The sequence below is a fragment of the Lytechinus variegatus genome, chromosome 2, assembly GCF_018143015.1.
Source record: "Lytechinus variegatus isolate NC3 chromosome 2, Lvar_3.0, whole genome shotgun sequence".
Lineage (NCBI taxonomy): Eukaryota > Metazoa > Echinodermata > Echinoidea > Temnopleuroida > Toxopneustidae > Lytechinus > Lytechinus variegatus.
The window spans coordinates 1,570,046-1,586,619 of record NC_054741.1 but is presented as its reverse complement, the minus strand read 5'-3'; the positions used below and the strand labels follow the sequence as shown (position 1 = coordinate 1,586,619).

The 16,574-nt window shown below is 35.9% G+C and overlaps 1 protein-coding gene across 5 annotated transcripts in view; it reads left to right on the top strand.

Annotated features, from left to right (window-relative positions):
• Nucleotides 1–15,518, top strand: part of LOC121407032 (blastula protease 10-like) — a 54,719-nt gene extending 39,201 nt beyond the window's left edge. For 4 of the 5 annotated variants that reach the window (XM_041597928.1, XM_041597932.1, XM_041597931.1 and 1 more), the window contains 4 exons: nucleotides 870–995; nucleotides 5,645–5,757; nucleotides 8,095–8,216; nucleotides 14,863–15,518. In XM_041597928.1, coding sequence (XP_041453862.1) covers nucleotides 870–995; nucleotides 5,645–5,757; nucleotides 8,095–8,216; nucleotides 14,863–15,004 — 503 coding nt within the window. In that variant the 3' untranslated portion in view covers nucleotides 15,005–15,518. The remainder of the gene's footprint in view (nucleotides 1–869; nucleotides 996–5,644; nucleotides 5,758–8,094; nucleotides 8,217–14,862) is intronic. The other variant, XM_041597929.1, reaches the window with a different exon arrangement.
• Nucleotides 15,519–16,574: the final 1,056 nt, after the last annotated feature.

Here is a 16,574-nt window from a genome sequence, read left to right as displayed (position 1 = left end):
TTCTTTTCACTCATAGTAAGTGTAGTTGCTGTGTAGAAACCAGGAGTACAGTTATCAACGCTCATTGACAAGGCAAACTGTGATTACCATGTAGATCCTTGAGAATTCATGTTTACATGTAGCCTTACTCTTCCATTTTGTGAAACTTTTTTCACCAATCACCTGCACTTCAAGGAACTGACTGATGACTGTCACTAAATTTTGACCGTACAAAACTAGGGCTTCCCATACTCAAGTTCATGTCTTACACACCATGATATTTTAAGTCAGGCAGGTTCTCAACAAATGCCTACATGAGATATGCCTTCATGATAGACACCAGGTGTACAGATATCATAGCTCATTGACGGGGCAAATTATCAGGACCCTATCGCATAAAAAGTATATTATGGTAGCTATCCAATGGGAATGATGATCAATAGCCAATCAAAATCAAAGATTACATGGTAGTTACCATTTAAAGGCAAAGTTACTACTTTTATACAACAGGGCCCTCGGGATTTAATACCTTGCAGATTCTAGAAGGTCTGTGATTATATGTGGCTGGGGCTTTACTCTACCAGTTTTTAGTCTAATACCATTTTCTGAACTTTTTTTTTAACAATCATCTGCACTTTGAGGCCGCCATCAATTCAAGCCTTACCGCTCACGATGGCGGTCTCCTGCGTTCATTTATTACATTATATTTATATATATATTTACATTTATAAAAGATCCTTATTTGTATTTATTATGTAATATGACCACATTGTGCATTATTTTGTACATTGTAATTATAAATAATTTTGTATTGTGTTTTTGAACGCAGAAATAAATGCAAACAAACAAACTGTGAGGAAGTGACTGATTTTTTTCTTTTTTTTTGTCAGCACAACGTCAATGCGCCAGCAGTGGAACACTTTGCGAATATGGAACTGGTGTCAACCCATTTGGGTTTGAATGCTGCTATTGTCCACGAAATTTGGAAGATGAAAGATGTCAAACATTTGTTGCGCGTAAGTGATATATTTTATTATTGCAACTGTGAGGCACATTTGTTAACAATGTGACCCCCAGGGGGACACATCCCCGGCCCACTCGCTTTTTTAAAGTTGTAGAAGAGCCCGAGTGTTGTTGGAGCGGTCATGGAGCGGAGAGAAAAAATATCATCACCGCTCGCTACCGTTCACCATTTTCGATTTCGATTGTTTGTTTTTTTGTCTGCGATTTTTTCCCCAATTTTGTGAGCGAAATTCGACCTTCTTTCCCTACCGCTCCACGACCGCTCCAACAACGCTCGGGTGGTGTGACCATGCCTTAAAATCTCATTGTCACCTACGCCTTTTACATTACAATGCATCACTGCCCACGGCTGTATTTTTTTCTCTGGAGTTCTGCAGGGTTTTGATAATAAGCATGGAGAGATGAATATCATGTGTCATACACAATTCATGTCATGCATAATGTGATGAACATCAGGTGGATGTTTCATAAAGCTGTTTGTAAGTTGAGAGCGACTTTAAGAACGACCGATGATCCTTTCTTGTGGTAAATGTTATATTCATTGGCGATGGCTAAGCGCGTAAGAAAGGATCACCAGTCGTTCTTAAAGTCGCTATATACTTACGAACATCTGAAACGGCAACCAGATGTCTTTGAATTTGGCTGATATAATCAGTGTTTTGTGATTGTCATCATATCAAATAGACTTTTGATCAAATGCTCTCCAGGTGATGTAGTGACCCCGTGGTGCTAAGCACTATACCATGCATTTTTTAAAGGAGAATGAAACCATTGGAACAAGTTAGCTTGTGTAAAAACACAAAAATCAAAGAAACAGATCAACGAAAGTTTGAGAAAAATCGGACAAATAATGAGAAAGTTATGAGCATTTGAATATTGCGATCACTAATGCTATGGAGATAGAAAATTGGCAATGCGACAAAGATGTGTGATGTCACTTGTGAACAACTCTCCGCATTACTTTAGTATATATTTAGAATTGCCTCTTTATCACATCTATCAATAAATCATGTGTTCTGTCTACATGAGGGCATGTAATACATATTTTTAAGAATACATCATGGATAAAGAGTTTGTATCATCATAAGAAAAAGCAAAAAGAGACATTTTGAGGGTATTTTATAGTCCATCAAAGGGAAAGTTGTTCATCAGTGACATCACACATCCTTGTCGCATTGCCAATGTGAGGATCTCCATAGCATTAGTGATTGCAATATTCAAATGCTCATAACTTTCTCACTATTTGTCTGATTTTTCTCAAACTTTCTGTATTCTTATTCTTTGATTTTCTGTTTCTACACAAGCCTATTCGTTCCAAAGGTTTCATTCCCCTTTAAAATGATACATTTTTGTCTCTCGCCTGAACAAAGTTCAGCAGAGACCTAGTAATCACTTATCCCGTTGTTTCATTGGTCTGTTAGACTCCTCGTCTGTTGCAAAAATGTTGAAGTTTCAACTTGCTCTCATTTCTATATTTTTAAATCGAATATGTTAATACTTGGTACATATTATTTTGGGGTTATACCACGCCTTAGCTCATGAGAATGATGGGGTCAAAGGTCATTTATGGGTCAAAAGGTCAAATGATATGAGGTCATGTTCATCCTATTTGTGAAGTTTTTGTCAACTTGCTGTTATTTCTTTATTTCTGCATTAATTTTATTCACTAGGTTCGAATGATCCTTGGGGTATACCACACGGGTGTTGTTGAGGAGGATGGGGTCAAATGTCATCTAGGGGTCAAAAAGTCAAGTTTTTGTTCAACTTGCTCTTACTTCTTTATTTCTGTATCAAGTTTAATTACACTTGGTTCGAATGATCCTTGGGTATTACCACATGTCTGTTGTTTAGGGTGATAGGGTCAAAGGTCATCTCAGGGGTCAAAAGATCATATTGCATATTCATTGACCATGATGTGGTATCAATAGCAAATACTTAACCAAGGTGAAGAGTTTTAAAACTTAGAGTATGAGCCCCTATTCCATAAAACTTTTATGTAATGGTTTGCAAGTAGATGAATGAAATTTCACATCACAAGGCAAAGGTCATGTGTCATTTCAGAGTCAAACTTAATATTATTATAAGGAAATAACCAAAGGTTAGAATGTCAAATTTTCAAGATAATTTGAAATTATCAGTCAGTACTCAGGATTACGTTAAACAGGGATACAATGGTTAACAATTATTAGAAATTGAATTAGTATAATCTCAGGATTCTGGGTCAAGGTCAAGCCAGATCAACTTACTTGTACAGGTATAAGAATTTGTATTTTGTTCATTACTTTAACAAATATTTGATCACATTAAGTTAAATGTGCATATATGAGATGGTTATTGGATAAAATATGCAATTAAAAACAAATTTCTTAGTCAAGTTGAAATGTTATTTCCGGTCAACAAACCAAGAATTTTATTTACAAAAATACATTGCAGTTCTTGTGGTTCAAACTTCTTCATCAATGAAAAAAAAGATGAAAATTGTGGTTCAAACTACTTTGTCAGTTTATAACCAATCATCATGAAATTTTGAACACACACTGATTTATTGGTCAAGATATGCAAGACGTATTTTTGTGTGTTTCGGAATTTTTGTTGCCATGGTAGCAGCATATGATATGGTGAAATTAGATTTAAAAATATTGCGGTTCAAAGTACTTTATCAGTTTTCAACCACTGCTCATGAAAATGCGGGAAAATATAAAAGAGAATACACAAGAACAAAAAAGCTGAGAAATTGTTAAAATTGTGTCAAAACTAGAATTCGCCTCATTCACGCGTGTTTATTTTAGTGCCTTAATCGTTATGTCTAAATATGATACGTATATCACCTATTAAAAGAAATGATGGCACGTCATAATGTCTACTCTTTTAGAGGGCCGCCAAAGTCACCCCCACGGTCTTCCATGTTTTGCTTCTTTATTGGAAATTCTGCCATTTGGGAGCCCCTTTTGAGACAGATAGGTGTTCTGCTTTGTGGTAAAGCCATTCTTTTTAAACCACTTGGAGAAGAAAGAATAGGCTCTTCTCTATCACCTGCATATAAAGAAATGCCGGCACATCGAAACCTACCCCCCCCCCCCCTCCCCTTAGGGGGCTGCTGAAATCATCCCACCCCTTTTGCCTATATTGCCTATTTACTGGAAAATTTGCCATTGAGTCGAAATCTACTTAAATTGTTTTGAAACCACTTGGAGACAAAAGGTAGCCTTTCCTCCTCTTTCATCTACACATAAAGAAGTGCTGTCATATCAAAGCCTATCCCCTCAATGGGCTGCTGAAGTCACCCACCCTTTTTGCCTTTTTTGCCTGTTTAACGTTTAGTATGAGCTGTAAATCTGTGAGTGCAGGGAAGAGGGAAATAAAGTAAGGCTTTCATCCATGGTCCATGAAAAGTGGCCATTTTCAGAGTTGCTTTAAAGCATTACAGAACGGCATTTTGGTCAATAAATTGTGATTTACTTTTTATTATTAAATATATTTTTGCCATATTGTGCTACTGCAATATATCAATTTTATCATAAAACCATTATCAATTATTAAATATTTTTTTATTAACACATGTAATTTTGATAATATTGAAATATTTCTCAATCCTTCTGCCTATATTGCTATAGGATGTATACAGGGGCCGCGGAACGGTTTTCAAAGTGGGGGGGGGGACTGAGCATGCTAAAATTCACAATCATATGGTAATTTTTAAGTTTTTGTACACGGTTTTGGAAAAAGTGGGGGGCTGAAGCCCCCCCCCCCCCGGTTCCGCGGCCCCTGGTATATACAAATAAATCATACAGTTGCCTTCTCTCAATAGGGAAAGAAGGTTTATCTGTATACTGTGTAAGGTCACACAGCAGCAAAATTCACAAGATAGTTCAAAAGCGAATTGCATACCTCTAATTGAACAAATGATGATTACAAAATCCCAGGCAAATATCCTTGCTCGTATATGGAACGTATCTGTGAGACTTTTTGATTATCTTGATTAAATCTGGTACGAGTTTCTTTCATTTACCTCTGAATAGAACATCGTTTGCACAGAAGACATTTGTTTTTACTGGTCCAAAATTATGGAATTCTTTTTCAAAGGATATTATACAATGTAATTCAATACAAAATTTCAAAAGAAAACAAATTCTCTTCTGAATTCATATTAGATGATCGTATTTTCCCAAAGTAATGTAATTCAGAACTTAAAAATATTAAGTTCTCTTTGTATATATGTTTAATCGTTTATGATTTCTGTATACAGTGTATACTGAATCATTTATTTTTTATTATTATTCATTTTTAATTTTAATTGTTTATTATTTATTCATTTTATACATATTGTTTATTTCTTTATTTTATCTTATGTTTTATTCATAAAATGGACTTAGAAAAGGGGGCCTTCACCCTACAAGCTCTGCTTTTTAGTTGGTCTCTTTCTCTTTCGATTTCATGGTATTATTGTATTATAAAAACGATTTAAATGTTATATTTTGTAAATAATTATGTACATTGAACTATCGTTGGAAATATAAAAAGATTGAAAGAGAAAATAAATGAATTGAATTGAAAAAAAAAATGAAATGGCCTACTTCTCATTTCCTATCTGTTTTCTCTACTTAGCAATAAAGTAATGTTACTTATAATTATTTTTTTACAGACGGAGCTCATGATAAGCACTATGAACTTTCTGCAGTGGGAGATAGCGTAGTTGTTAAATCACAGGAATCACAGAAGTATAGTCTGAATCAATACATAACCTTCTTTGTTACGGTAAGATTACCCTTCTTTGTTTATCCAGTAGAGCACAAACAAGGGTAGGACGGATATTACACTCTTAAAACAAATCAGTCAAATTGACTAGACCAGTAGTCAGCTGGGAGCAACTGATATGGCAATCACTGATATTCATATTTCTGACATATATTCTAGTCAGAAATAACTCTGTTCTAGTAAAATATGACTGAAATAGTCAAATATGACTAGAATAACAGTTGCTCCCAGCTGACCCTATTAACTAGTCATTTTTGACTGATTTGTTTTTAGAGTGTATGGTAGCAAATTTTGTTTCTCAAGGGGGAAAATGTATAGCTATTGTTCTTCTAGATCTTTTTTATTTTGTATTTATTGTAACATATTTATCAGGATAAAGATAAAACGTGATCAGCTGAGGCTGTTTTACATCATGGTCCTGACACACACACACACACACACACACACACAAAATATATACAATGCACAAAATTATTTTAAAAAGGAGTAACGTCTACAATGGCTCACAATATAAAAGTTCAAATACGGTCTGACCTAGAAGGAGAACATGATAATAGAAAGAAGGAAGACGAGAGAGGAAGGTAAGAGAAAGAAGGGGAGAGAGGAGGGAGAAAGAAATGGTTACACTTCGTAATTCCGAAGGTTCGTAATTCAGAAGGTTCTTTATTCCGAAGGTTCGTAATTCCGAAACACGTAAATTGCCTATACCTCGATGTTCGTTAATCCGAGAACGTAAAAAGGTTCGTTAATCCGAACATTTGTGGCGTTATTCCGAAGGTCCGATAATCCGAAAACGAAATAAGGATCGATGTTCCGAAGGTTCGTTAGTTGGAAAACGAAATAAGGTGTTGTTCCGAAGGTTCGTTAATCCGAAAAAAAATGAGGTTCGTAATTCCGAAGGTTCGTTTGTCCGAAAACGAAATAACGTTCGTTAATCATTACAATTTCGGACTAACGAACCTTCGGAATTACGAACCTCATTTCGTTTTCGGATTAACGAACCTTCGGAATTACGAACCTCATTTTGCTTTCGGACGAACGAACCTTCGGAATTACGAACCTCATTTCGTTTTCGGACATCATTTCGTTTTCGGACATACGAACCTTCGGAATAACGAAGCTTCGGAATTACGAATGTATGCGGAAATAAATAAAAGAAGGTCGGTAAATTAGAGAACATTACATATTATTATTACATATTTAAAATAATGGCATTTATACGTATGCTTAAAAACTTCAAATGAATTTGTATTCTGGATATCAGATGAAAGGCTATTCCAAACCAAGCCGCCAGCTCGGGCCGCCAGCATATGTAAAACAATTAACTCTTAAAACATTCGAGAGTTGGCTTTGGTAAAAACGACGTTCAAGGTATTGGCAAGTCTAGTATTAACAGAGTGTCTTTCAAAAAACATTTCCACTTCATTGCACATTCGGGCTGGGGCCTTTCCATGAATACAGTTATACAAGCTAAAAAAAAATAATAACGTCTGATATCAAGAGTTTGTCATTTAAAGGAATTAATATACTGAGGCCATTTATTATTATTATTAAAAATTGCCTGTTACTATATATGCGTGCAGTCCTTTTCTGTAATCGCAAAAGTGTATTTCAATGATGTAAAAAACACTTTCCCCATACGGAACAAGAATAATCAAAGGTTGGTTGTATGATGCATTTATATTCAAAACTTCCTTACCTGAAAATTTACTAATTTTCATTAGTGTAAATATCTTGAGTTTTGATTAAATATTTGATATTGATTCCCAGCATAGTTTACAATCTAACATGATGCCTATAGTCATCTTATGCTTTGTACTTGTTCAATTATATCATTATTGATATACACCTTAAATTTAAGATCATTATTATTCCTTAAGTTCTAGAAATCTATTTCTTTTGTTTTTTATTGTTTGAATTATACAATATTCCATTTTTACAGATTTGGCAATAAGGACCAACTTGACTGAACCATATAATATTAAACGATGCTAATTCCACATGTTCATGGAGGAATTGATTGCTTTTTCACTTGACAATGAAGAGAAAATTAGAATATTTCATATTTCGTATAATGAAATACAAAAGAAATGAGTGGATGATGTCATCAGTTTCCTCATTTGCATACCGACCAGGATGTGCATATAACTGTTTTGTGAAATTAAGCGAAAATTTTAGAATGTCACAACTTTCTTATTTTACATCCGATTTTGATGAAATTTTCAGTGTTATGCTTGTTGCAATTTTTTCTTTTTATTCAAATCAACTTTTTGTTGGGGGTGGACTTGTCTTTTAATTAAAAGTTTGCATAATCATGAATTCATTAATTTCTTTCAGGCTCCGGAAGGCAAAAGTCTGAGTATGACCGTTAATAAGTTTGGTGTGGAGCCAGATCCAGATTGCTACTGGGATATGGTCACTTTATATTATCAAGAATCCATACTTCAGTGCCCTGAAAAGTGAGTATATGCTTGTCTGGAGACATGTTTGTAGTATTATCATGAATCCATACTTCAGTGCCCTGAAACGTGAGTATATGCTTGTCTGGAGACATGTTTGTAGTATTATCAAGAATCCATACTTCATTGCCCTGAAACGTGAGTATATGCTTGTCTGGAGATATGTTTGTAGTGTTATCAAGAATCCATACTTCATTGCCCTGAAACGTGAGTATATGCTTGTCTGGAGACATGTTTGTAATATTATCAAGACTGAGTATATGCTTGTGGAGACATGTTTGTAGTATTATCAAGAATCCGTACTTCAGTGCCCTGAAACGTGAGTAAATGCTTGTCCGGAGACATGTTTGTAGTATTATCAAGAATCCATACTTCAGTGCCCTGAAACGTGAGTATATGCTTGTGGAGACATGTTTGTAGTATTATCAAGAATCCATACTTCAGTGCCCTGAAACGTGAGTATATGCTTGTCTGGAGACATGTTTGTAGTATTATCAAGAATCCATACTTCAGTGCCCTGAAACGTGAGTATATGCTTGTCTGGAGACATGTTTGTAGTATTATCATGAATCCATACACTGTTAGAAAAAATAAAAGAAGTTCCTGCAGCAGAGTCTCGAGAACACCTGTAATCTTACCGAATTGCGTAATCTTACAGGAAATTGGTAAAAAAAACCGTGATTTTACAGAAATTAAACAGAAGATTTTGTAGAAAGCAATAACAGAATCATTCTGTAAATTCATAAAACAAGAATTTTTCTGCAATTTAACAGAACAGGTCTGTTTAAAAAGGGGAAAAGGGTGTTTTATTCAAGGAAATTTGTAAGATTCCATACATCAAATACCAATTTCCTGTAAGATTACGCAATTCGGTAAGATTACAGGTGTTCTCGAGACTCTGCTGCAGGAACTTCTTTTATTTTTTCTAACAGTGTACTTCAGTGCCCTGAAACGTGAGTATATGCTTGTCTGGAGACATGTTTGTAGTATTATCAAGAATCCATACTTCATTGCCCTGAAACGTGAGTATATGCTTGTCTGGAGACATGTTTGTAGTATTATCAAGAATCCATACTTCATTGCCCTGAAACGTGAGTATATGCTTGTCTGGAGACATGTTTGTAGTATTATCAAGAATCCATACTTCAGTGCCCTGAAACATTAGTATATGCTTGTCTGGAGACATGTTTGTAGTATTATCCATACTTCATTGCCCTGAATCGTGAGTATATGCTTGTCTGGAGACATGTTTGTAGTATTATCCATACTTAAGTGCCCTGAAACGTGAGTATATGCTTGTCTGGAGACATGTTTGTAGTATTATCCATACTTCATTGCCCTGAAACGTGAGTATATGCTCGTCTGGAGACATGTTTGTAGTAATATCAAGAATCCATACTTAAGTGCCCTGAAACGTGAGTATATGCTTGTCTGGAGACATGTTTGTAGTATTATCCATACTTCATTGCCCTGAAACGTGAGTATATACTTGTCTGGAGACATGTTTGTAGTATTATCAAGACTGAGTATATGCTTGTGGAGACATGTTTGTAGTATTATCAAGAATCCATACTTCAGTGCCGTGAAACGTGAGTATATGCTTGTCTGGAGACATGTTTGTAGTATTATCCATACTTAAGTGCCCTGAAACGTGAGTATATGCTTGTCTGGAGACATGTTTGTAGTATTATCCATACTTCATTGCCCTGAAACGTGAGTATATGCTTGTCTGGAGACATGTTTGTAGTATTATCCATACTTCATTGCCCTGAAACGTGAGTATATGCTTGTCTGGAGACATGTTTGTAGTATTATCAAGACTGAGTATATGCTTGTGGAGACATGTTTGTAGTATTATCCATACTTCATTGCCCTGAATCGTGAGTATATGCTTGTCTGGAGACATGTTTGTAGTATTATCCATACTTAAGTGCCCTGAAACGTGAGTATATGCTTGTCTGGAGACATGTTTGTAGTATTATCAAGAATCCATACTTCAGTGCCCTGAAACGTGAGTATATGCTTGTCTGGAGACATGTTTGTAGTATTATCCATACTTCATTGCCCTGAAACGTGAGTATATACTTGTCTGGAGACATGTTTGTAGTATTATCAAGACTGAGTATATGCTTGTGGAGACATGTTTGTAGTATTATCAAGAATCCATACTTCATTGCCGTGAAACGTGAGTATATGCTTGTCTGGAGACATGTTTGTAGTATTATCCATACTTAAGTGCCCTGAAACGTGAGTATATGCTTGTCTGGAGACATGTTTGTAGTATTATCCATACTTCATTGCCCTGAAACGTGAGTATATGCTTGTCTGGAGACATGTTTGTAGTATTATCCATACTTCATTGCCCTGAAACGTGAGTATATGCTTGTCTGGAGACATGTTTGTAGTATTATCAAGACTGAGTATATGCTTGTGGAGACATGTTTGTAGTATTATCCATACTTCATTGCCCTGAATCGTGAGTATATGCTTGTCTGGAGACATGTTTGTAGTATTATCCATACTTAAGTGCCCTGAAACGTGAGTATATGCTTGTCTGGAGACATGTTTGTAGTATTATCAAGAATCCATACTTCAGTGCCCTGAAACGTGAGTATATGCTTGTCTGGAGACATGTTTGTAGTATTATCCATACTTCATTGCCCTGAAACGTGAGTATATGCTCGTCTGGAGACATGTTTGCAGTAATATCAAGAATCCATACTTAAGTGCCCTGAAACGTGAGTATATGCTTGTCTGTAGACATGTTTGTAGTATTATCCATACTTCATTGCCCTGAAACGTGAGTATATGCTTGTCTGGAGACATGTTTGTAGTATTATCAAGACTGAGTATATGCTTGTGGAGACATGTTTGTAGTATTATCAAGAATCCATACTTCAGTGCCCTGAAACGTGAGTATATGCTTGTCTGGAGACATGTTTGTAGTATTATCAAGAATCCATACTTCAGTGCCCTGAAACGTGAGTATATGCTTGTCTGGAGACATGTTTGTAGTATTATCATGAATCCATACTTCAGTGCCCTGAAACGTGAGTATATGCTTGTCTGGAGACATGTTTGTAGTATTATCAAGAATCCATACTTCATTGCCCTGAAACGTGAGTATATGCTTGTCTGGAGACATGTTTGCAGTATTATCAAGAATCCATACTTCAGTGCCCTGAAACATGAGTATATGCTTGTCTGGAGACATGTTTGTAGTATTATCCATACTTCATTGCCCTGAATCGTGAGTGTATGCTTGTCTGGAGACATGTTTGTAGTATTATCCATACTTAAGTGCCCTGAAACGTGAGTATATGCTTGTCTGGAGACATGTTTGTAGTATTATCCATACTTCATTGCCCTGAAACGTGAGTATATGCTCGTCTGGAGACATGTTTGCAGTAATATCAAGAATCCATACTTAAGTGCCCTGAAACGTGAGTATATGCTTGTCTGTAGACATGTTTGTAGTATTATCCATACTTCATTGCCCTGAAACGTGAGTATATGTTTGTCTGGAGACATGTTTGTAGTATTATCAAGACTGAGTATATGCTTGTGGAGACATGTTTGTAGTATTATCAAGAATCCATACTTCAGTGCCGTGAAACGTGAGTATAATTATGCTTGGCTGGAGACGTGTTTGTAGTATTATCCATACTTCATTGCCCTGAAACGTGAGTATATGCTTGTCTGGAGACATGTTTGTAGTAATATCAAGAATCCATACTTCAGTGCCGTGAAACGTGAGTATATGCTTGTCTGGAGACATGTTTGTAGTAATATCAAGAATCCATACTTAAGTGCCCTGAAACGTGAGTATATGCTTGTCTGGAGACATGTTTGTAGTAATATCAAGAATCCATACTTCAGTGCCGTGAAACGTGAGTATATGCTTGTCTGGAGACATGTTTGTAGTAATATCAAGAATCCATACTTAAGTGCCCTGAAACGTGAGTATATGCTTGTCTGGAGACATGTTTGTAGTATTATCCATACTTCATTGCCCTGAAACGTGAGTATATGCTTGTCTGGAGACATGTTTGTAGTATATCCATACTTCAGTGCCCTGAAACGTGAGTATATGCTTGTCTGGAGACATGTTTGTAGTAATATCAAGAATCCATACTTCAGTGCCGTGAAACGTGAGTATATGCTTGTCTGGAGACATGTTTGTAGTAATATCAAGAATCCATACTTAAGTGCCCTGAAACGTGAGTATATGCTTGTCTGGAGACATGTTTGTAGTAATATCAAGAATCCATACTTAAGTGCCCTGAAACGTGAGTATATGCTTGTCTGGAGACATGTTTGTAGTATTATCCATACTTCATTGCCCTGAAACGTGAGTATATCGCCATGTTTCTACGACAAGTAATACGACAAGTAATACCGGAATTAGCCTCCATCCCCGGGGGGGGGCACTCGACCAAAAAAGTGGTGGGGGTGTGCCGCGGGCGAGACAAAAAACGGGGGCCTTGGAGCGGGCTTATACTCTAAAAAGGAGGGTCCTCGGAACGGGCTTCGGAACGACAAATGTTTGTGAAAACGGGGGTCCTTGGAACGGATCGCCAGCGTGTGAGTGCGTATGCATCTCTATGGAACGGTCATGCGTGCATGATGCAGCTAGCGCGGCCTCCGCCGGGGAGCTCTGCGGCCGCTTTTCACCAAAATTGCAGCTCATTCAATGCGATCGGAGCGGCGTAACGAAAAATATGCGAAGCTTTGGAGCGGATTTCTCTCTTCTTTTTTCTCGATAAGAATAAAATGCTATGCCTTGGAGCGGCTTTCTTTGTTCTTTTTCTCAACAAGGCAAAAATGCTATGCCTTGGAACGGAAATTTGAGTGCGAAAATGGGGGTCCCCTCCGCGGCACATACCCACTATGCATTATATACTGAGTGCCCCCCAAGTAATACCGGGCCTCCATCAAAGTTTACAGCACTCGCGCGCGCGCGCACTATAACCATAGACAATAATAATGTGCAAAAACATGCCTATACAAAATTGATTATAGCTCTTCAGGACGTCTGTTGACCCCCAATTGTTTTTCATATTCGAATAGAGTATGGATGGGAGATATGATTTCATGTCACATTTGACCCGAAATTTTATCATGACGTCATCAAAATGGCGTCGGAACTCAAAATTCCCATTTTCCTATTTATGACGTCATCATAATTATGCAAATTTGACTCTAACTCTGTAAATATTGGTCAATGTTTGCTCAGTTTTCAATATGTTGTAGCTGAGGACATACTCTTTTTAATTTGATGGCTTTATTCACTTTTAAAGGAATGGATCATCCTGAAAAATGGCAAATCATAGAGGCATGTCATTTTCGCTCATTTTGCGTGCAATCTCTATGGAAAATGACTTTTTCTCAAAACTGGATTTTACATTCTTCTATTTCACGAGCCATATCTCCATTTCTATTTGTCGGTTTTCTCTGAGCTTAAAGTATGTTGTAGCTCAGATTGTAAGCTATTGGAATAAGGTCTTTATTTTCCAATCAGATGCCGGGGTCATGCCCTTATTTCACTTGCAAAGTTGGATTTCAGATCCTCTTGTTTTGCTTATGTGTATAGTCTAAGGGAAATGTGTAGCTCAATTGGTAAGGTATCAGTCTTGCGTCCTTAGGGTCCGGGGTTCGAACACAAAAGTGGACATAATTTCTTTTCAACATTTCGCAAATGTTCCTTAATCACCATTACAAGTTATATAAGTTCAAATATCGCACAATAAAGTAGATAAAAATCTCTTTTAATAAGCCTATAACACTGATGTACAATGTGTATCGCCTACATCTACAACATGTATTTCACATATTCTCATTTCCCTCTATGAGTATTCAACATGTTCTTTTCGTAATAAAAGTTCAGTTTTCAATATGATGATTTAATTGATCTCAATAAACATGGTGGTTGTATTCATGATCATGAAAATCAGAGACAGATCACCTAATTCGTCCTCATGACGAATTAAAATTGTAGTTTTCCTTTCAAATTCTTCACTAGTTTGTTGATTTTTGAAATGTGTGTTTCTTGCAATCTAATAACTTGATTGCAAGATGGTCATTTTTTCGGTAATGAATGTTAATAAGGGAGTAGCCTAGATGGGTCTATTTGACTTTTGTTTTTTCTCCACATCGCATTCATTACCCTATGTATTTTGTTTTTTTGTTAATTTGTCATTTTATAATATTCATTAATCCATTACTATGGAGTCATTTTGATTGATCTCGATGTATGGTGTCTTGTATGTTTTTTGGAGATGTGAAAAAAATAAAAAATGAAAAAAATGAATTTGAATTTTTATTTAAAATAGCTGTTTTACCACTTATTTTACATATTTTGTGAATGGATTATGGCAGAAAGTATATTTTGTAATTTTCTGCCTATTCCCGGATGTGAAACAAGACAAAAACTACATAGATATTCTATGCGGATCAGGCGCCTGTTACAATTAAGTTTTGATGTAAAATATTTTGATTTATCCAATAAAACATATTTCCTTTTCATGTCTTTTCTACCACAACCATTTTTGGGACGCATGCATGCATATAATCATGGAAAAGTAACATACACTTTTGGAAGGATATACCAAAAAATAACTATTTACACATTTCTTTATCTTTGAAGTGATTGTGGAGACGATCTGAAAGCCGGTATGGTTCTTACATCTGAGAGTAACTTCTTCATGGCGAGACTCTATTCAGATGACTATATGACTGACATAGGATTTGAATTCAAGTTCGAAGTCGTGGAACCAGTGAGTGGTTAAGCGGACACATCATCACATTGGGTGATTTCAAGTTCAGTGTTGACCTTTTGGTGTTGGGTCAATTTTTACACGATTATAACACCAAACATAAAATGAGGATGGTCCCCAAAAGTCACTCACTCGTTGTTGAGATGTCAATAATGTGATCTGAATCAGTTTTACAAACTCTGAATAAGTTTTGGAGCTAGGGGAAGCAATCAAAATTTCAACACTAACACCAACACCAAGGCCAACACCGAACTTGAAATCACCCATTATACTGCAGAAGCAAGGGATGTTGGATTAAACATTTTAAAGGAATCTGAACGTTAGGTAACTTAAATATATTTTTACAGAAATTTTGGGACACTATTACCAAGACCAAAGTCATCACCAACAATCATGCAGTATTGGCTTGTAACTGACTTTTATTTCAAGGTGCAAGAGTCATTCGAGAAATTTTTTGGGGGGAAAAATGAATATCTCATAGACAAATTGGTCAGCTACAACTTCCACTCACTTCTTTTGCAGTATAAGAACATGATAAAGGAAATGATTTGACCATGGAACTTCAATATAGAACAGAATTACAATGCCTCTGACACCTGTATGGTGGGGGGTTTTGACCACACACACCCCAAACAGAGAGCATGTACTTAGGCATAAACATAGAGTTCAGTATTTCAACTCATATCTTAATCTTTCATTGAGTGTTTGTGAAATTGTGATATTTGTTTATTCTTTGAGTAGCTTGTAATGAGGGGAAACGTAAACCATACTGCTTTTGTCTAGTATTCACAGTCCTGCAGTAATATGGATTGATCAAATGCGAGTAATTAAACATGACGTCAATATTAGGACACTAGACTGACTGTCATTACTGAGTGAAGTATTTGTCAAATGAATATTAACCATCATGAATGACAATAGTAGTAATAATAATAATTATCAATGATGAAATTTTTCAAAATGTTTGATAACAACAAAATCAATATGTATACCAAACAGAAAGACAATTGTTGCATTATTGACATATGCGAATCCAATGCCAGTAACTTTCAATCTGCAGATAAGTGGAAAAATAATGAGACTCATAGGTGTGCTATTTAAAAATGCAAGAAAATATTGTTTAAAATAAAAAAATATATGTCTAAATGTATTTCCCTGGTACCACTCAAAATAAAAGAGTGTTTTGATGCTCAATTTGTAAATGTAGCACATGGGTGGCTTCACTAATTCAAGACTGTTATGGTAGCAGGTATTTTTCTGTCAAAAGAAAAAAAAATGACAAAAAATGGTTTGCAATGAAATAAAATGAACCTAGTTTGTAACCTCAAAAGGGGGCATTGCTTACGGAAAGGTACTTTTTACGTTCAATGTTCAGCGCTGGGGGCCGTACCCTCTGTGCCCCCATTGATCAAATCTTTGTAGCACTATTCTTTTTATTCAATCATTACATATTTATGATCTAGAGTAAAGGTATTGTTTCTCTTGGAATTGCCCCAATGTTACCAATGAAATTTAAAAAATCGGATTATGTAATTTCTGATAACAATGATAGTAATCACAATATTAAGAATTAAAACAATAA